Below are 21,086 nucleotides of genomic sequence, written 5' to 3' on the forward strand. Positions count from 1 at the left end.
ATAAATAGGTACCGCTCCAGCGGGAAGGTAGATGGCGTTTCTGTGCGCTGCTCTGGTTCGCCAGAAGCGGCTTAGTCCTGCTGGCCACATGACCCGGAAGCTGTACGCCGGCTCCCTCGGCCAGTAAAGCGAGATGAGCGCTGCAACTCTAGAGTCGGTCACGACTGGACCTAATGCTCAGGGGTCCCTTTACCTGACATTTGTAGTCTGAATTTCAAGCCCCTCCCCCCCCCCGAAAAACCACACACAGGACAACGAATAGAGAATAGAGTAGGCCTCATCTTTATTTGTCTCTAGGGGGAAGAAGAAACCCCTTGGTTGTTCTCCTTTGCCTTCTGGGGTGGGGAGCCCTCAGTTCCGTTTCTTGCCCTCCCCGGGCGTTCCCTTGAGAAAGAGGCCCGTTCCCGGCCGGCCAGGAGACCAGCGCCACCGGTACCAGCCGCGGTAGGTGAGGAACCAGCAGAGAGTGGCGATGGCGGCGCCCACCACCTTGTGGCTGTAATCATAGAGGTAGACCACGGTGCAGGCCAGGAGGAAGTTCCACAGGGCGAGGAGGAAGACGTTGAGGAGGAAGATGAGGCGCAGGGGGACGCCGGCCGGGTGGCCCTGGGCCAGGTAGCGGCGGAAGACGGAGGTCTCCTCCACCATCAGGAGGCAGCAGAAGGTCAGCAGGAAAGTGTGGCCTGAGACATCGTAGCCGTGCCACGTGTGGCCCTCGTGCAAACACGTCCACTTGTCCGGGAGGTTGTTCACCAGGATGCCCTCGGGCACGGGGTCAAAACAGTAGCCGGTGAGGTTTTCGATGAGGAGGAAGGTCTCTGTGGCCCCCAGCCAGAGCCCGGCCCCCACGCCCAGCCGGCTGAGGTGCCTCAAGGTGAGCAGAACCCGGTGGGTCGCCAGGTAAACCACCGAAAGGATGAAGCCGCCCAGGAAAATGCACGTCCAGCCCCAGGCCGACCGGACAAACTTTCTGCGAGGGAAGAACGGAGGAAAGTTAGAAGGGTGGGGCTGGATTTGGCCGAAATTGGGGAGAGCAGAGGAGCAGAAGATGAAGCACCTCAAAGAGCGGAACCCCAAGCCGCGAGCCATGGAGGAAGGCAGGAGAATTGGCCCCCAAAAATGGGGCCGCCAAGCAAACAGATGGGCAAGACCCCAAATACATCACACATCCTGCATATGAAGCATAACCCACCTGAGGAAAGTGAACGGGGGGGGGGGGGGGAGGGGATACAGAATATTTTTCCAATACGTGATCACAGGGGAGAAAGGTTAACATGAACATGGATGGGGAAATGCCATTTCCCAGTACGGAAGAATGGCAATGGGAACTAACAGAGGTAAAGCTAATAATAGATAGTAACAATTTTGGATTCCCTCTTGGGCTTCTCGTGGGATGAAGAAATGGAGGGCACTGTGACATTTTGTCTAAAAAGAAATCTGGCTTAGCAGAAAGCAGAGAAGATGGAGACTGAATGTCTTAAATAATCATTTTCTAATGACGGAAAATCAGAAGTTTCCCCCCTTTATATTTAATGTTTCTCTCTCTGTTCTTTTTCTGCCTCCTTTTCTTGTCCCCTTTCTCTCTATCCTCTCTTGTCTTTTTTATTCTATCTGTTCCAGATAATATTGTATCATGAAAACTTGAACAAAAATCATTAAAAATGAATAGTGGAATATGAATCTTTTTAGAGATGTCTGGGACCTGCCAGCCATTCCGATATACCGTGACGCATTTGACCCCCAAACTAACAATTGCGGAAACTTTGCTACGCTGAGCTCTGACCGCACAACTGGTTTTTCAACCGGTGCTCAAAAGCACTGGGGATAATAGCGCCTGGTGTGATAGTATTCTGCCCTTGGGAAGAGATTCCCCACAACTCAAGTCAACGGCTGCATTTGGCAGGCAGAGATCGGATGGCATCACTTGACCCCAGGATATTCGGTGTGGATGAACCAGGGATTTATCGCTGCTATACAAAGCCTTGTTTTCTGCCAAGCTGCTCTCCCGCCCGCCTCCCCCATGCATGCAACCACAAACATGTTTTAAGAGACCCCGCAATCACTCACATGTTGAAGAAGTTATGGTGGTTGGCAAAGATGGCTCGGGGGTTCACGTAGAACTGCAGCAACGGCCCAAAAATGACCACGGCTGCCAACCAGAGGTGGTAAGCTCGCCGGAGACAGGGCACCCCCAGCAGCCAGGCATACTGGTTGCTCCAGAAACACACCAGGCCACGGCAAAGGGCTTGGGCCCAGCCGGCCGCCTTGGCCGGCAGGGAGGGCTTCTTGGCCCCCGATCCCTCTGCCATCCCCCCCACCTGCACAGCCAGAGATGCCAGAGGAGTCCCGTCCCTCCTCGGCTTCGGGACGACCCGAGGTGGGTGGGTGGGTGGGGGGTGGGAAGAGACAAAACTCTTGCGGAGAGAAACGTCGTCTGGAGCTGATCCTCGACGACAGGTGTGGGGATCAAATCCAAGTTTGGCGTGAGCAGCTGACCGGGAGTAGGAGGGGAGAGCAAAGCAGACTGGAAAAATTGGGGTGGGGAGAGGGGGGGTGTCGCTGTGCCAATGCACATTGAAGAAAAAAAACAAAGACCCAACCTCCCCCTCTTTTTAAAAACCGAAACAAAGAGAAAGAAAATTTCAACAGCTTTTATTGACGGCAATTGCAGTTTGCACAGACACCCGTGTTGGATGGAAGTGTGCAGATATCTCAGGAAAGAGATTCTTCCCCCCCCCCACCCCCACCCCGTGACGTACAAGCCTCCCCCTTCTATGCTGGGGGAGTGGGTTTCCAGAAAAAACAGCTTCTCTCTTTAACCAGAGAGAGAGAGATTAAATCAGGGTTCAATCTACTTAAAACAAAAAACCTCCAGATATTTTATTGTTTCAAAACAAAACAAAACAAACCTTACCATCACCACTCGAGCATCAGAGTTGCAGCTGATGGGAGGAACCCCCCCCAGAAAAAATGGGAGAAGAGCAGGAAGTATCCCAGAGGGGGAGCCAACGGGCAGAAAGGGAGCCTCCCAGGACACCCAGCTCCCCACGGGAAAATACAGTTTGGGGAAGGGATGTAGAAGAGGATTTCCGCCGGCCTCCCTTTTCAAGCCACCTGCCGCTTGAGGAGACTAAAAGAAAGGCGAGGTGGGGGGGGGACTGTGGGGGTGAATAGAGGCAATGGGGAAGGAAGATCAGGGAGGCAGGGGCCAGGCTGACCACACAGCATCTTCCAGGGGAAAAGACCCCGCCCCGCAAAATATCAAGCCCTGCTATGACCCCTACGCTGTCATTTCTCACTCCGACAAATGGCAAAGGGTCCCCAGAAGCAGCGTCCCAGGAAGGAATGTGCCCTGTGCATTCTAGAAAGGGAAGAGGGAGCCTTCATTATCTGCTGCTGGGTGGGAGACGGAGGGCACGTCCCCTCGCACTTTGCCAACAGCTGCTGTGGCAGAGGGGAAAAAAGGGGGGTCTTGCTGTATCCCTTGCCCCTAGAAGGAGGGAGTAAGGGCCTCACATCCCAGTCTCTGATACGTCTCAGCACTCAACATGGCACCTGGAAAGGAATTAAAGAACGCAAAGCCCTCGTTTCTAACCTCTGTGGAAGGCTGATCAGTCAATCACACAATCACACACACACTGCGGGGTGGCATGGGGAGGGAGGGAGGGGTCTACAAGCTGTTGTTCCCCAGGGCCAACTAAATCCCAGAGTTGTTAGGATATGATCCATGATTCTGCCTTCCAATAATTCAAATTAAAAATCACAGACCAGGAAGAGGGTGGGACTGTAAATTTCAATCCCACGGAACCCTAAAGCGACGCTATAAACTAAACTAGCCTGTTGTTCAGATTAACAATTCCTTACCTAAATTCCCCCCCTTTGCAGCCGGTCATCCGATTCTGGCCCTTCCCAAGAGCCGTGTTCGAGACGCTGCCCATTTCCCCGAGCCCTGATTTACATTTCACTTAGCAGACCGCCCGAAACGAAGTTTGCCCGCCCTCCCACCCAAATGTCCCAAGGCCACAGGCAGCGCGAGGTCTTGTTTGCTCCCGCCCCCCACTCCCTCGACCGTGTGGCGAGTCCAAAACTGGAGAATGGTGGTGAGCAGAGATAGAAAAGGCTACTGATCAGAAGCTCCTGAGGGTCTGGGGCGCAGCTCTCGGGCGGTAGGGGGCCTCCGAGGATCTTCGTCGTATTCCGTCTGGTGGTACTCCCAAAGCCGGATGTTCCCGTCCCACTGCCGATCAAAGAGAAAGACAGTTATGGTCATCGCTTCTCAAGCATCCTTGAGTGTACCAAATGCTGTGGAATTCACTAGGCATGTATGCATGCATGCATAAACACACAAACAGAAAGCCATCCTGACAGAAAGCTGAAAGCCATTGACAGGTGTACAGTGGTACCTCAGGTTAAGTACTTAATTCGTTCCGGAGATCCGTTCTTAACCTGAAACTGTTCTTAACCTGAAGCACCGCTTTAGCTAATGGGGCCTCCTGCTGCTGCCGCACCGCCGGAGAACGATTTCTGCCCTGAATGGGAAACCTGGACTTTGAAAGTCATCTAATCTTCCTTGCTGTATTATATTATATTGTTTTAATTAGTGTTTTTATAGTTGTTCTGATTTTGAGTGGAGTGCCCTATCTGGGTGGATGGAGCAGCCAAGTAATTTCGTTGTCCCTGAGAGGGGGCAATGACAATAAAGATGATATTATTATTATTATTATTATTATTATTATTATTATTATTATTATTATTATTATTATTATTCTGAAGCAAAGTTCTTAACCTGAAGCACTATTTCTGGGTTAGCGGAGTCTGTAACCTGAAGCATATGTAACCTGAAGCGTATGTAACCTGAGGTGCCACTGTATATGCTTTTGGAAACTGTTATCTTTGCCACCACTTCCTTTTTAATTCCAGCTTGGTTGATCTGGAATACCTACTTGCTGTTCTGCTTATCCATTGGGTTTCGACAATCAACATTTATTAATTAAAAAAAAGAGGTTTTTATTTCTGATAAGACAAATCCAAACTTACCTAGGCTACAGCCTATAGAATTGCCTGATCCTGAAACCCAAATACAGTGGTACCTCAGGTTAAGTACTTAATTCATTCCAGAGGTCAGTTCTTAACCTGAAACTGTTCTTAACCTGAAGCACCACTTTAGCTAATGGGACCTCCTGCTGCCGCCGCGCCGTCGGAGCACAATTTCTGTTCTCATCCTGAAGCAAAGTTCTTAACCCGAGGTACTATTTCGGGGTTAGCGGAGTCTGTAACCTGAAGCGTCTGTAACCCCGAGGTACCACTGTACAACCAACCAGTTCCTCTACTGAACATCTTTCTCCCAGCCCAAATTTAGGGGCTGAATTTCATCTGCAAAACTCTCGGTCTTGCAGCCCAGATACGTCACAAGAGCTCTTGCCCCCAAACAGGAACCCACCTTGCAATCCAAGTTCAGCTGAACAGACCCTGCTTTAAGTGCTCTCTTATCTCACTATACTTTATTTGCACTAGATCGCTGTGCCAATGCAGGGCAGCTGCACTGTCAACATAAAATACACCTGGGCAATCTCCGCAGAGGTTGCTGCTTATTTCCTAATTGAGATTACAGCGGCATGGGCTGGCAGGTACGGAAACGGCGTAAGAGAGGCCTTCCCCTTTTGGTACCTTCCAGATGTTTGGGGTTACAGCTCTCCCCATCCCAAACGTCTTGCAGCCAGCCAGGCTGGCTGGCGCTGATAGGAATCGCAGTCCAAAACATCTGGAAGGCACCAAGTTGGGGAAGGCTGGTTGACATTTTGCTCTGGATATTGGCTTTTGTTTCGTATCCTGGGTTTAGTTACTTATTTATTTTTCAAAGGGAATGCTGTTATTTTGGGTCCCAAACCAGTTTCAAAAACAATGGGCAGCAAACACATTTTGCACCATGTCATTAAATGCTGGGCGGGGGCAGGGAGGGCAGGGCAGGGAAGATGGCAGCTCCTTCCACATGTGAACGCCAACAGCCTTGCCTACGACCCAGCAGGCTGTAAATGCTACACTTTGCCATTACAGTGGTACCTCGGGTTACATACTTAATTCGTTCCGGAGGTCCGTTCTTAACCTGAAACTGTTCTTAACCTGAAGCACCACTTTAGCTAATGGGGCCTCCTGCTGCTGCCGCGCTGCCGGAACACGATTTCTGTTCTCATCCTGAAGCAAAGTTCTTAACCCGAGGTACTATTTCTGGGTTAGTGGAGTCTGTAACCTGAAGCGTATGTAACCCGAAGCGTATGTAACCAGAGGTACCACTGTACTTATTTCAACACCTCTCTTCTAAAGGTTCTCAAGGCGGCTCACAACTACAATTCATAAAATGCAAAATCATAAATATAACCCAATAGCACGATGGGAAAAAGCCACGGTTAACACACCGGAGGCTGATTAAAGCTTGCTAGAATAAAGTGAGTCTTCGCCAGCCACTGAAATTGATCAAGCACACTTTCTGGGTGTGCCATTCTTCAGTCTGGGCACCCCAGTCAGAAGACCCCCCCCTTCTCCTTTGCGTTCACCCACCACGCCTCAAACTGCAAGGAGGGGGCCCCTCTGTAGTCAAGTGGCACTGCCAGATGGGTTTGTTGAGAAGGAAAAGACGAGCAGCAACAACCACAGAAAAGGGCAGATAAGGAGAAGAATTTCATCCTTGCCATCACAACCTTATTGGCAGGGAAGACACACAAGTTCCTGGGCGAGAGGAAAGAGGCGCCAGCAATTCATCTTAACCACACAAGGACCTCACCCCACCACTCCCTCGCTTCCAGTACTTGCCGAGCTGCTGACGATCTTCTCCTCGTGGGGGTGCCAGCAGACGTCACGGACACAAGCCTTGTGATTGGTCAGTTTTGTCACGATCAGGCCGCTCAGGAGGTCGTATACTGGAGGAAGGGAAAGGAGCATAGAGAAGCGTTGGCAACACACCGGCCCCACGACACCCACTCCTCCCATAGCAGTGGGGAAGTATCAAAAGGGCTATCTATCCTCTCTTGCAGCAAGAATTGATGCTCCAGATACCACTATTTATCCCTTAAAGGACCCCTGACCATTAGGTCCAGTCACGGACGACTCTGGGGTTGCGGCGCTCATCTCGCTTTATTGGCCGAGGGAGCCGGCGTACAGCTTCCGGGTCATGTGGCCAGCAGGACTAAGCCGCTTCTGGCGAACCAGAGCAGCGCACGGAAACGCCGTTTACCTTCCCGCCGGAGCAGTACCTATTTATTCACTTGCACTTTGACGTGCTTTTGAACTCCTAGGTGGACAGGAGCTGGGACTGAGCAACGGGAGCTCACCCCGTCGCGGGGATTCAAACCGCTCACCTAGGCTCTGTGGTTTAACCCACAGCGCCACCCGCGTCCCATTTATCCCTTAGATGTCAGCATTGGACCGGCCCACACTTTGTATTATTGATTATTTTTATAGTGCCATTTAGGTCCCCGCCCCAAGGAGCTTGCAAGTCTTCAAGTTCACACACGGGGGTGTGATTGAGTGAAAATTTAAGGGGCACAGCATATAGTCGGAACAATGGGAAGCTCCCAAGATAGGAAACAGGTGGTGGGGAACTAGACATCTCCATGAGAACAAGTGAAGAGTTTCCCTTTGCAGACCAGACTGAAGATGGTCTGCAAAGGAATTTCTTTCCCCTCTGCACAGATCAGATTGAAACCCCTGTCAAGTCTGCCAACCATTCCTTTGCATTTGCAGTTTTACCTGCCCCACACCTAGTACTGTATGAAGCCATGTGTGGATTGGGTGGTCATGGCTGGGGGGGAAATGGTCTCACAGGTCAAACTAACCCTAGCCGGGGCAAATTTGGCTCCTGGACCAAAGGCTGCTGCAGCAGCAGCTTCTTAACAACAACAACAATTTGTTTATTTATTTATACTCTGCCCATTCGTGTGGTTGCCCCAGCCACTGTGGGCAGCTTCCTCATGTGCCAACCATTTAGTTCTGCCATGTTTTCCTTCCCCTTGGGTTTATTATCCAACTCACCGTCCAGGCATATTGACACAGCCTGACCTCTCTTTTCTTTCATTCTCTCCCTTGAGTCCTCCATACCAAAAGGGGAGGGACTTTCAAACAATAGTCACATGTGTGCAGACGTGCATCTTAAGAGATTTCTCCCCCACCCGCCAGCAAGAGATCGAATCCTGCACCCAAGCAAAACGCCGCACTAGTTATCTCCCGCTTGGACTACTGCAATGTGCTCTACGTGGGGCTACCTTTGAAGGTGACCCGGAAACTGCAATTAATCCAGAATGCGGCAGCTAGACTGGTGACTGGGGGCAGCCTCCGAGACCACATAACACCAGTTCTGAGAGATCTGCATTGGCTCCCAGTACATTTCCGAGCATGATTCAAAGTGTTGGTGCTGACCTTTAAAGCCCTAAACGGCCTCGGTCCTGTATATCTGAAGGAGCGTCTCCACCCGCATCATTCAGCCTAGACACTGAGATCCAGCGCCGAGGGCCTTCTGGCGGTTCCCTCCCTGCGAGAAGTAAGGCTACAGGGAACCAGACAGAGGGCCTTCTCGGTAGTGGCTCCCGCCCTGTGGAACGCCCTCCCATCAGATGTCAAAGAGATAAACAACTACCTGACACTCAGAAGACATCTGAAGGCAGCACTGTTCAGGGAAGTTTTTAATATTTAATGCTGTGCTGTTTTTAACACTTGATTGGGAGCCGCTCAGAGTGGCTGGGGAAACTCAGCCAGATGGGTGGGGTATAAATAATAAATTATTATTATTATTATTAATCAAAAAGGCAAAGCTTCACCCCTCTGACTGCTGCCCAGCATGGCACTGCCCTTCCAGATCCCTGCCACCCGCACCCTGAGTCCACTCACCCACCACCTTCCCTGTGGAGCAGCCACTGTAGATGTACTGTTGTCCGGTGCTATGAAGCGGCGAGAAACGGCAGCGGATCAGCGTGTGGAGCACCCCATGGCCACGATACGTCATGAGGGAGGTGTCACCTGGAAGCTTTGACTTCCGCCGCGCTGGCAGAGGGAGGAAGGTGAGGAGTAAGGATTAGAGGAGAGTAAGACCTGCCTCCCCAATGCTTTAGGTCCCCCCTCCTTCCCCATCCTCTAAGACTCACCTTTTTTGGGCACCTGCTGCCAGCGATAATCCCAGTTCTGCTGAGTGACGGCTTGGCGGGAGGCTTCCAGCCCTTCGCGGCCTGAGAACTTCCGCATGTCCCAGAGCTTTATCGTCTGGTCCTTGGAGTTTGAGATGAGGTATCGGGCATCCCCCTAGGAGGAGGAGTGGGGAACAATGGTTTAAAGGAATATTTCACACTCTATAGTCCCCAAGGACATTTCCCATCCGTAGTACAGATGTCCCACAGCAGAAGACTCACTCTCTAAAGGAAACTTAATTTAGCTCTCTCAGCCTCTCCCCAACATGGGAATCCTGTATAAATGACATTAAAGGAATGCATGGCCAAATATATAGGTGCTCATCAGCTACTGTGTTTTCACTTGGACTGCTGTGGGCTTAGGTGGAGGTGAACCAGGCAGATCTTTCTTTTAGACAGTATCAACACCTATTAGCTTCTGGGCCCAATTCAAAGTGCTGGTTTTGACCTATAAAGCCTTAAACGGCTCAGGACCACAATACCTCAAGGACCGCCTCTTTCCATATGAACCTACCCAGACCCTGAGCTGAACTTCTGAGGCCCTCCTTCGTGTGCCTCCTCGAGAGGTTTGGAGGGTGGCAACACAAGAACAGGCCTTCTCTGCAGTGGCTCCCTATCTGTGGGATGCTCTCCCCAGGGAAGTTCGCCTGGCGCCTTTATTATGCACCTTTAGGCGCCAGGCAAAAATGTTCCACTTCCCCAGGGAAGTTCGCCTGGTGCCTTCATTATACACTATTAGGCACCAGGCAAAAATGTTCCCTTTCAACCAGGCCTTTGGTTGATTCGATTTATATCCTACGCCCTTTTAAAATGTGGTTTTTTGGGGAGAGGGCTATTGGGTTGTTGTTTTTATTTTTATTATGCATTTTGTGGTTTTATATCTTGACTTTTTTCTGTGAACCACCCTGTGACCCCCAGGTATAGGGCGGTAAATAAATTCTAATTCTAATAATAATAATAAAAACAATAACCAGGCCTTTGACTGATTAATATTCTACAGCCTTTTAAATGAGTTTGTGGGAGTAGGGGCTATTTTCTTGTTGCTTTTGTTTTAACTATTTGTGTTTTTATCTTGTATTTTTATCTTGTGAACTGCCTCGAGATCTTTTGATGAAGGGTGGTAATTAAATCTAATAAATAAAATTAATAAAAACAAGCAGATCACGCAGAACATGTTGTGAATGAGATCCCGAAGAAGCTTTTTTTGAGGGGGGGTTCAAGGTTGTTTGCCTAAATAAGCTTTTCAGTCCCATCAGACTCCACCTCCTGCCCTCTGCGACAATATAGAGAGAAAAGGATGCCTTACTTTGCTGTCTATGAAGGTGATGCCATCTTGATGGCCAGCCAGGATGCCCACAGGCCGGGGGTCGTCCTCTCTCATGGTGCGCCGGTCCCACACTTTGCAGATGGCATCGTCCCCCCCGGAGAATAAGATGTGAGAACTGGTGTCGGCAAAGGCCACGGCATTCACGTCGTCTTCGTGGGACTCGATCTGGAGGAAGGCAGAGGACTCAGCGCAAGAGGGAGGAGCAGGATTTTCCACGGGAGAGCTAGGCGTGGGATGTGGGTGGCGCTGTGGGTTAAACCACAGAGCCTAGGACTTGCCGATCAGAAGGTTGGCGGTTCAAATCCCCGCAACAGGGTGAGCTCCCTTTGCTCAGTCCCTGTTCCTGCCCACCTAGCAGTTCAAAAGCATGTCAAAGTGCAAGTAGATAAATAGGTACCACTCCGGTGGGAAGGTAAACAGCATTTCTGTGCGCTGCTCTGGTTTGCCAGAAGCGGCTTTGTCATGCTGGCCACATGACCCGGAAGCTTTATGCAGGCTCCCTTGGCCAATAAAGCGAGATGAGCGTCGCAACCCCAGAGTCAGCCACGATTGGACCTAATGGTCAGGGGTCCCTTTACCTAGGCTGGCTGCGGCATGCCAGGCCCCAGTGTGCACTGGGGTGCAGTGGGGGCACCGAAATGGTATTTTAATGTACTGCGAGAGACAAGAGCTGGAGAGCCACAAGGGATCGAAAGCTCCTGGGCTCTAGGGGAGCTCAGTGCCTGGGCACCTGCTTCCCAAATATAAACCCTGGAATCTCTGGTTTGAACAAGGAGCAGTTGATGGAGCGACAGGAAAGACCCTCTTTCTGCCAGTCCAAGTGGGGAACGCTGACCTAGATGGGACAACGAGTCTGGCCTGTTAAATGGCAACTTGCCCAAAGAACCAAGCCCCTTTGTTAGGGGGCTGGCTGGCTGGCTGTTGCCAGGCTCAGCTGAAGCCAAGTCATTTAGTGCAGGCACGTCCAACAGGTAGATGATCTACCAGTGGATCACAGGATGTCTGTGGTAGATCACTGGCTCCCCCCAAAGAAGCTCAACAACTTCGAACCCCTAAAAAACGGGCCTTCTTTCTTCCTAAAAATCGCTCAACAACTTTGACCTGAACTCCACAAAAGGGGGTAGATCACTGCTAGTCTTGTGAGTAGATCGCAGTCTCTTGGGAGTCGGTCACCCCTGATTTAGTGCATTTCTGCATCCACGGAATGTGATTGACCAAGGCAACCATTCTCCATGGCAATGCAGCAGAATCGCACGCTGACACACACATGCACAGCCCACCTTGGAGAAGCACAGCACGCTACAGAGAAATGGGGAAGGGGATGAGGCAGAATGGGCAGTGGGACGCTCAAGGAAAGACATCCAGAACAGTCTTCCCCAAGCTAGGGTCCGCCAGATATTTCGAACTACAACTACGCTGCTGGGGGAGGGGACTGGTGGAAGTTGTAGTCAGAAGATCTGGAGAGTCCCAGCTTGGAAGGGCTGATCTACAACATCCCAGGGATCCCCGCCCTATAGCTTTCGGGCAGAAAAAATCCAGACAGCTGGACTGATGCTTTGCTTTACTGCTCCCCTCAATCTTTTATCCACGTTGGGATACTGTGGAAGGAACCGCCACTGTCCCATGTGCTACAAAACGGCCCGGAACCTTCCAACAGTAGCTAAATGACTATTGCTAGCAACGAAAGGAGCTGCAATGAATCAGTGGCTGAAACGTTAGGCTAAGGAGTAGAGTGGAAATGCAAAGGGACAAGACATATTCACAGAGAGGAGATATGGTTAGGTTTGCTCAAGGATAAATATAGACTTGACATTCATCCTTATCATTTAAGTTCATTCAAGTCATTGGGCAATTATTGCCATGATTATGACTATGAAGTTGCTTCTAATTTCACCGTCTTTGGTTTTTCTTCCATTGGCAGAGAGAAATCTTGAAAGGGCCGGAAGGGAAACAAGGCTGTGTGTGTGTGTGAGCACACACAGACACACACAAATATAACAGCCACACTTTCTAAGACCCAGGGAGAGAGGAACAGGAAGTGGGTGAGACCAGAGGCATGGCAGAGAGGCCCAGCAGAGGGGTGGCAGGGTCCAAAACGTAAGTACCTTGAGCGTCCGCTTATTCTGCTCCATGTCGTACACGTAGACACAGCCATAGTTGGCCCTAGGTTTAAAACCAAAACTGAGTGGGTGGAAGAACAGACATAAACACAAGGAAGGAGGGGTGGGAAGAGACACTGAAGCCACACTGGTCAATGGACCCCAAGGCAGCACCTTGACAGGAAAAAGGCATGTCTCTGAAGCATTTCCAACACTTCACCCTTGAATAGGAGTATTTCTACCCTGACTTTCACCTTTTAAAAAGCCCCCAAGGCAGCTTACAAAATGAAACATTGCACAACTTGGGTCCGTGTTGCTTCCTTTGGGCACCAACAGGGAAGGGTGGGGGCAGCTGGCCCCAGCCAGGCTGATGGGAGGGGCTTCACCGCCTAGCCTTTCGCTCCACAGGGGCCACATGGAATGAGAGCCACATGGCACAGACGCCCAGAATCCTCTGGGCTAAAAAGACCAGTATCAGACAGCCCTCTCCGCCCTGCTAAGCTTCAGGCACAAGACAGAGATGTTTCTATTCTGGGAGGAATTTTCAAGAAGTTTCCTCGGGGTTTTTTTTTTTACAATTACTTTTAATTGATTTTACCCACTATATGCTTTTTAATATTTTTTTCTGTACACCGCTTAGAAACCCTGCCAATTAAATGGTACGTAAATAGCAGAAATAAATAAATGAATAAGGGATGGGAGAGAGGGCAGAAGATCTGTGTTTTAGAAGAACCCAAATCTTGTCTGCCTAGGCAAAGTCCAGGTGTTGCTTTAGACAATATCACAGGTAGGGAACTTTAGGCACAACGGCCAAATGTGGCCCCTGGACTCCCTATCTGGCCCTCAGAAAGCCACCCCTCATGGCCCTGATTCCCCACCACCACCACCAAAGTGCTTTGCTCCTGACTGGAATGTCTTCTTGAATGTGGGATTTTGGAGTTTAAGTAGCCTGCTGTACAAAGGAAACAGTTGCCGCTTCGTTGCTGTTTGCTTCTAGCCCCAAGGGCAAGTGGCCCTTGGAAGGTTGTCCAGAAATGAATGCAGGTTTTTTTTTTAAAAGAAAGGTTCCACACCCCTGGATAAAATGTTAAACAGTGCTATGAATCGTGGGTAAAGGGACTGGGCAAAAGGCTAACGTACCCGCCAAGCACCTCCCTTCCATCGGAGGAGACTGCGAGGGAAAAGACGGCAAAGCGACGCTCATCAGGCCTGTGGAGAGGAAGAGAGAGTTAGAAACCACTCCGGGAGTCTGTTTAGTCAAATAGAGTGGCTGATGGGTGCCCTCCTTACCTCAGATCCAGTGCTGTGTGGGTATCACACTCGCCATAGATGTTGCAGATGTGAACTGTAGGGAGAGGGGGAGGGAAGGCCAAGGGCATCAGAGTTAACACTTCCTGCGGGGTCAAGGACTGTCATGTGACACACCCCCACCCTTCCCAGAAGTCGACCCCACTCACTGTAATCTGACCAGCTGGAGTAGAGGAAATGGGCCCCGTCAGGAGTGAAGGCAACATCCAGGACACTCCAGCCTACGTCCCGGGCTTTGATGCTCCGGAACTTCCGGAAGCCTCCGTAAGTGCAGTCATATAAGCGGATTGTCTGATCTGAAGTTGGGGGAGGGTGGAAACGGGGGGAAAGGAACAGAGAAAGAGGCAAGTGTGCTAATTGTACCATGTGTCCATATGTCCTCATCTACTAGGACCTTTAACACAGAGGCAAAAACACCAAGGTGTTAAGCTTGCATCAGGGATGGGAAACCTATGCACTCCCCCCCCCCAAGACTTCAACTCCCAGCAGCAGCCAGCATGGTGTCTGGTCAGGGATGATGGGAGTTGTAGTCCAACCCAAAGTGGTGGAAGGGACACACTTTCCCCATTCGTGCCTTGCAAGACTTTCTTTGTTGAGCTACAGCTGCTGTTGGAAAACAGAACGCAGCCTTTTAAGCCTTTGATCTTGGCAACAGGAATCTGGGATTAGTAAGAGATGGGAGGGCACCCCTGTAAAAATCCAAATCATCCAGATGGACCTATATGAAGGACCCAACTTTGAGGACATTCAACACTGTCCTTTCCAATGGGATAAGAGGATTTTTTTCCTTCTTCCTTAGAACAGCAATACCAACTAAGCAGCAATGGTGTTTTTGCATGAATAAATAAATCACGCTACACTCGGGTATCTGTGGATTAGAAACTCCACAGGATCTTACGGAGGACTAAGAGGTTTTGCAGCAAGGCCCACCCACAATGCAATGTTTCCCAAACAGCATTTTAGGACACTTGGTACCCAAAACGCCACAAAAACTTGTGCCACAGGAAATTTCAAGACAAGAGAATTCTAGGGTGCCCTCAGTGCCAAGGACGGAAGCTGATCTGATGCAGGGATTGTTTAAAAACCAACTGCTACACTAATAATAATTTACATATGTCTGACATTTTTGTTATTTTTCCTTCTTATTATCCTGTATATGACTATACAGTGGTGCCTCGCAAGACGAAATTAATCCGTTCCATGAGGCTCTTCGTATAGCGGTTTTTTCGTCTTGCGAAGCAAGCCCATTGACAGCTTAGCGGATTAGCTCTATTAGCAGTTTAGCGGCTTTTAGCGATCAGCTGTTAAGCGGCTTATCAGCGGATCAGCTGATAAGCCGCTTAGCGGCTTAGGAAAAGGGGGGGGAAAGGGGAAAAACCCCGCAGGAACTCGCAAGACATTTTCGTCTTGCGAAGCAAGCCCATAGGGAAATTCGTTTTGCGAAGCACCTCCAAAATGGAAAACCCTTTTGTCTAGCGGGTTTTGCGTCTTGCGAGGTGTTCGTCTTGCGGGGCACCACTGTAATACAGTATGCGTTGATACAACAAAACAGAAAAGCAAAACAAAAACAAAAAAGCCAAAAATAAAAAAGCCAAATACTATGATGTACTACGAAGTACCTTGACAAGCAGACATAAAAAGCTTTCCATCACGGGAATAAATCCCACAGAATGCCTTCTGGGAGTAGGAATCGGTGAAGGACAAGTGGTTGGGGAGAAAGCTGGAAGAGCAAAGTCTGAGTTATTAAAGGGTTCTTCCCCAAAAATCATTATCTCACCCACCGCACCAGGCCTTCTCTTCCAAATACTCACTGTGACGCCACTCGGGAGCACTCCCCACGAGAGAAGCTGCTGTTATGGCAGAGGCCGCGCTCCCTCTGTGGTGGCAGGGAAAGAAAGAAAGGAAGGAGTAAGTAATTCAACAAGGCTCTGCCTGCAGTTTTCATACACTGAAAGATCTGCTCTCCAGACAGCCCCACCCTCTACGTCTTTAAGCTATGAGAACCACTTGTTTTCCTAGCCTAATATTGGCATCCCCAAGAAGTGAACAGGCACCTTGCAAAGCAGTCGAGGGATGCTATGCTCAGTCTGTCCCGAGCGCAGCCTGCCTGTTGCCAACTGGATATGTGTTTTGATCTCGTTGCACTCCAGGTCGTGAGTGTCTGGCGTCAAATCCACTGCAAGTAAAAGAAAGAGAGGAAGATCGGACAGGTTGAGAACGAGACCCCCAATTGCCCTGTTGCCCGATATACCATATTTTTCGCTCTATAACACGCACCCGACCATAACACGCACATAGTTTTTAGAGGAGGAAAACAAGAAAAAAAATATTCTAAATAAACCGTGGATGTATGATTTTTGTGGTTCATGCTGTGGCCATAGACATGTGATCTGACAGTGAGTTTGAGGTAGCCCAATGCAAAAATCCTAAGGATCCATGTGGATCCGTGCTTTGTAACCACGTTTTAAGTGGGGAGGGAAGGAAAAGCACTCAAGGGACAAGGAACACATGTGGGGTGGGTGGAGAAGGATGCTGTTAATAATGCAGAAGAGGGGTATAAGAGGAGAAGGCTCCTCTCCTCTCCCGCTTTGCTCCTTTAAAGCAAGCAGGCTCTGCTTCTCTCCCTCCTCCCTGGCTCGCTGAAAAACTTTGCTGCTATTTAGCCAGCTGAGTGGGGAGAAGAGAGGGACAGAGAGCCTGCTTGCTTTAAAGGAGCCAACTAGACAGGAGCCGCTTACACTCGTGTAAGCGGCTCCTCTCCTCTCCCGCTTTGCTCCTTTAAAGCAAGCAGGCTCTCTGTCCCTCTCTCCTCCCCACTCAGCGGCTCTTCTCCTGCTTTGCTGTTTCAAAGCGAGCCACGGAGGAGGAAAGGAAGGGGAACCATGGATCCTCTGCTCACGACTGCAGCAGATCCCCCGGCCATCCGTAGGCATTCGCTCCATAACACACACAGACATTTCCCCTTACTTTCTAGGAGGAAAAAAGTGAGTGTTATGGTGCAAAAAATACGGTACTCAGATGGCACCCTCAGACTCTCTTACATTAAAACAAGTTACTGGCCAGTACCTGGAGGTTTGTAGTGATTTCCAAGTCGCCCTTCCCAGGCACTGTCATTGTCGTCGTCCGAGTCCGAGAGTGTCTGGACCAGACGGACACTGGCTGCTCCCCCGCCCTGCATCAAGTGAAATTGTCCTCTGGAGAGAAAAATGGAAAGTATTAGGAATTACAAATCCGTTTTGCCTCTCCCCACATCACAGCTCACAGAGAGGGAATGGAGAGAGGCAGCCCCCAAATTTATTTGTTTCCTGTTCTCTGAAGGTGCCCACTAAGCAGCTTTTGAAGTTTTAATACAGCAGCCAAGGAATGATTTCAACTGACGCCTACCCAGCTCAGGATCAGCTTAGGGGTGCACAAACTAGGAGAGATGGGAACAGAGATGCAAATTTTAAACATAAACTATGGAGAGAATATCCTGCTGTCTAAGGCTCCTACATCACTGTCCAACGACAGGGTCAATCTTGAGTAGAGTGACCCTTGCCACCCTTGTTTCCTGAACTTTTCAGCCTTTGGATTGTTTTTGGATGAGAACATAAGAAGTGCCCTGTTGGATCACACCAAAGGCCCATCTAGTCCAGCATCCTGTGGCCAACCAGATGCCCCAATGGGAAACCCACAAGCAGAACTTGAGCCCAACAGCACCCTCACCTCCTGCGGCTTCCAGCAACTGGTATTCAGAGGCACAAGGCCTCCCAAAGTAGTACTACAACACAGGCTTCAGGCTAGTGGTCATTAACAGCCTCGAATTCATTTAAAGCCACACAAATTGGTGACCAGCACTGCCTCTTGTGGGACAGAATTACATAATCGTGAAGAAGTTGTCTGCCCTGAATCTTCTGACATTCAGTTCATTGGATGCCTCTGGATTGTAGTATTATTCATCACACCATACATAATTGTATTGCTTACTTGCTTTTCTTCCTTCTACACTAAAAAACCCCAAGTGTTGCAACTTTTCCTCACAGGTGAATTGCTCCAACTCCAGAATCATTTTACTTGCCCCTTTCTGAAGCTTTTCCAGCTCTACAGTATCCTTTCTGAGGTGAGGGAACTGTACACACAATTCTAAGAGTGGTCATTACAAATATTGGCAGCCTTATTTTCAATTCCTTTCCAAACAATCCCTAACATACAATCGCCTTTTTCACAGCAGTCGCACTCTGGGCCAACGTTTTCACCAAACTATCCACTACGACCCACTGTCTCCTGGATAGTCACCGGAAGCTCAAATCTCCTTACTGTATATGTGAAGATATGATTTTTTTGCCCCAATGTGCATCACTTATACTTGTGTGCATTGAATTGCACTTGCCATTTTACTGCCCATTCATTCACCTATTTTAGAGGGGTACTTTTGGAGCACTTCACAAACTCTATTTGTCTTAAGGTAAAGGTAAAGGTACCCCTGCCCGTACGGGCCAGTCTTGACAGACTCTAGGGTTGTGCGCTCATCTCACTCTAGGGGCCAGGAGCCGGCGCCGTCCGCAGACGCTTCCGGTTCACATGGCCAGTGTGACATTGCTGCTCTGGCGAGCCTGCACCAGCGCAGCACACGGAACGCCGTTTACCTTCCCACTATAAAGCGGTACCTATTTATCTACTTGCACTTTTAAGCGTGCTTTCGAACTGCTAGGTGGGCAGGAGTTGGGACCGAACGACGGGAGCTCACCCTGCCGCGGGGATTCGAACCGCCGACCATAGGATTGGCAAGTCCTAGGCACTGTGGTTTTACCCACAGTGCCACCCGCGTCCCCTTTTTGTCTTAACCACCCAAAAAACTTGCTATCAAAACGGTATCAGGAATCTCTTTTGTGTATGCATAGCTGGCCAAAGCCAACCAGAATATTTGGTGCAGAGTTGGCTATAAATATTTTTAAAGTATTCCAAAGTGTCTTGCGGCCTACCTAAGGTGACATCAGAAACAGGGATAAAGAAGCCACAGATGAGGAAACCTTCACTTTTCTTGAATAAATTTCTAAAACTATGATGTTATGCGTCAAAACTTTGGATCATCTCATCCTGCGCAATAGGTGGACAACTGAGAATTTTAACGTCATGAGCACACGAAGAAGTATGGCCCTGAACAACTTCTGCACAAGAAAATACAAAAACCCCTCTACTCTTAGAAAAGCATGATGAGATCCAGCAATACACAGTTAAATTCTGGTACGACCACCTTACAACGAAGACTGCATCCCAGCTGATTTGTAAAACATAAACCTGGACTGTGACCCTTATTTCCACACTTCCAAACTATTTTGTTTCTGTGTTTTTTAACCAGGCGTCAAGTCCCATCTCCTTGAATCTATGCATGAATTCATTCCCAGACACACATATCTTCAAAATCCTAGCTCTGTGAGAAATCAGCTGAGAATGGATTTTCCAGTAGGGTCTCATGAGTCTCCATGCCAGCAGAGTCCACTTACTGAGAGGACTGAGTTCTCTTTGTCCAGATTAATGGAGCAGACAGAAAAGGCATAACAAATTCCCTTCCTCGTCTTGCCTTGAGATTCTGCACGAGTCTGAAACACCATCCGCTGCCAGAGAGGCATCCCTCATATCCCTAATTTGACTAAAAAGTGGGGCGGGGGTGTGAGTTACCTGCGCAGTAGATATGCCAATACCTGGGCCAGATCCACATCCTCGTCGTCCTCTTCCTCACTGCGCAGTATCCCAGAGTCCCTTCGAGACCAGCTCCCCTGGTTATCCCGGCCCCCCGAGCCAGCGTTGCTACTACTGCGGGAGCCCATGTCTTAAGGCATTCTTCACGGTTTGTGTCTGGTGTGTTCTTCACTTCCTGGAGCTCAGGAACCAAACGGAGAGGGCAAGTCCTTCCTGAAAAGGAAAATCCTGAGCCACTAATTGCAGAACTTTGTACGCAGTACGGGGGGGGGGCGAGGAGGGAGAGAGAACAGCGTTCGTTCTTCGCATGAAGGATTCCCTGCCTCTTACCAATCAAATCTACCCTCACTCAGAAGTAATAATAATAATAATAATAATAATAAATTATCTATACCCCGCCCATCTGGCTGAGTTTCCCCAGCCACTCTGGGCGGCTCCCAATCAAATGTTAAAAACAGTACAGCATTAAATATTTAAAAAGTATTGCTCTTTAAAAAATTAAAATTGTATCACAGCTTCTCACTATAGCAGACTTTAACCCCACTTCCAGAAGCCAAACATTCCCCTCATTTGTTTCCATGGGGCGCCCACTAGCCATACGCCCCCCACCCCAAATTCACCCCCTTTTCATCTTCACCAATCACAGCCTCCAATACTGAAAGGGCTCCTCGGCTCCCCTATCGAGGTGCCCTTATCTAGACGTCAGCCAGCCACCCACCCCGTCCTACGTGACTATAAGCACAACCCCAGGCAACCAATCAAGGGCTCGCAGACCTGCCGAACCCATTAAAGTACTTTTTTCAGACACCTGAGCCCTCTCCACCAATGAGCACGGCCGTTGCTCACGGCTCCTCCAATCAACAGACGCCATAGAGCAGGGACACTCTTGCTCAATTGCAGCCGCCGCCGCCACCCCCCGCAACGTTCTGTCCCAACTGCCCTCTCGTCCCGACCAATCAGGACGCCTTTCGCATTTCACCTTGCCTCTTACCGAACTGCTCCCCTCTGCTCTTCCCCCCTCCCCGCGCGCCCACCTTGTCCAATCAAAAGCCTGCCCCCCACCTCCTTTTCCGGGAGCGCGAGACCCTTCTCACCCTCTAACGGCCGCTGCGCGAGGCCTTGTTTACATCTTAAGGCGACAGCCGCCTCTAACCGGAGTGGAGAAGTGAGATAGGGCGGGCCGCGCCGGCTGAGAATTGATTGGCCACCGTTCACCACCCCACGTGGGTTAGAGTGCGGGGCTTTAAAAAGTTGCTCTTCCTTGATTGGCTGCTGAGGCTCCTTCCTCGCTGAAGACGAGGGGCAGGGAAAGAACCGTTAAGCGATAAACTAGGCGATAAGGTGAATGAGCCGCCGATTGGACAGAGCAAGCGGATGACTCGCAAGAAAGGCGGGCAGCTGGCCGAAGGGGCGCCTTCGGATTGGTTCCCGGTAGCTTGATCGATTGCTCGGGCTAGTTGCGTAACCTCCGCCATTATCGTCAGGGCAGGATTGATTGACGTC

The 21,086-nt window shown here is 49.8% G+C and overlaps 2 protein-coding genes across 7 annotated transcripts; both read right to left on the reverse strand.

Annotated features, from left to right (window-relative positions):
- Positions 1-259: 259 nt before the first annotated feature.
- On the reverse strand, positions 260-2,750 carry FITM1 (fat storage inducing transmembrane protein 1). Its single transcript, XM_081887011.1, has 2 exons — positions 2,068-2,750; positions 260-970 (listed from the first exon to the last, which is right to left on the reverse strand). The coding sequence occupies exons 1-2, from the start codon at positions 2,307-2,309 to the stop codon at positions 352-354; spliced, it is 861 nt and encodes a 286-aa protein (XP_081743137.1). The 5' UTR covers positions 2,310-2,750; the 3' UTR covers positions 260-351.
- A 144-nt stretch (positions 2,751-2,894) lies between these two features.
- Positions 2,895-20,921, reverse strand: DCAF11 (DDB1 and CUL4 associated factor 11). 6 transcript variants are annotated; one of them, XM_081886846.1, is made up of 15 exons: positions 20,678-20,921; positions 19,563-19,796; positions 16,971-17,098; positions 15,959-16,080; positions 15,716-15,780; positions 15,524-15,624; positions 14,054-14,200; positions 13,887-13,941; positions 13,737-13,805; positions 12,603-12,660; positions 10,477-10,662; positions 9,132-9,285; positions 8,878-9,030; positions 6,808-6,914; positions 2,895-4,237 (listed from the first exon to the last, which is right to left on the reverse strand). In XM_081886846.1, exons 2-15 carry the CDS (start codon positions 19,709-19,711, stop codon positions 4,121-4,123), a joined length of 1,611 nt encoding a protein of 536 aa, XP_081742972.1. In that variant the 5' UTR covers positions 19,712-19,796; positions 20,678-20,921; the 3' UTR covers positions 2,895-4,120. The 6 variants fall into 6 exon arrangements, with proteins under 6 accessions (XP_081742972.1, XP_081742974.1, XP_081742971.1 ...); XM_081886848.1 differs by having other exon boundaries at positions 20,575-20,921; XM_081886845.1 differs by lacking the exon at positions 20,678-20,921 and adding an exon at positions 20,379-20,529 and having other exon boundaries at positions 19,586-19,796.
- Between the last annotated feature and the right edge of the window lie 165 nt (positions 20,922-21,086).

Source organism: Podarcis melisellensis, assembly GCF_964234715.1.
Source record: "Podarcis melisellensis genome assembly, chromosome: 13".
NCBI lineage: Eukaryota > Metazoa > Chordata > Lepidosauria > Squamata > Lacertidae > Podarcis > Podarcis melisellensis.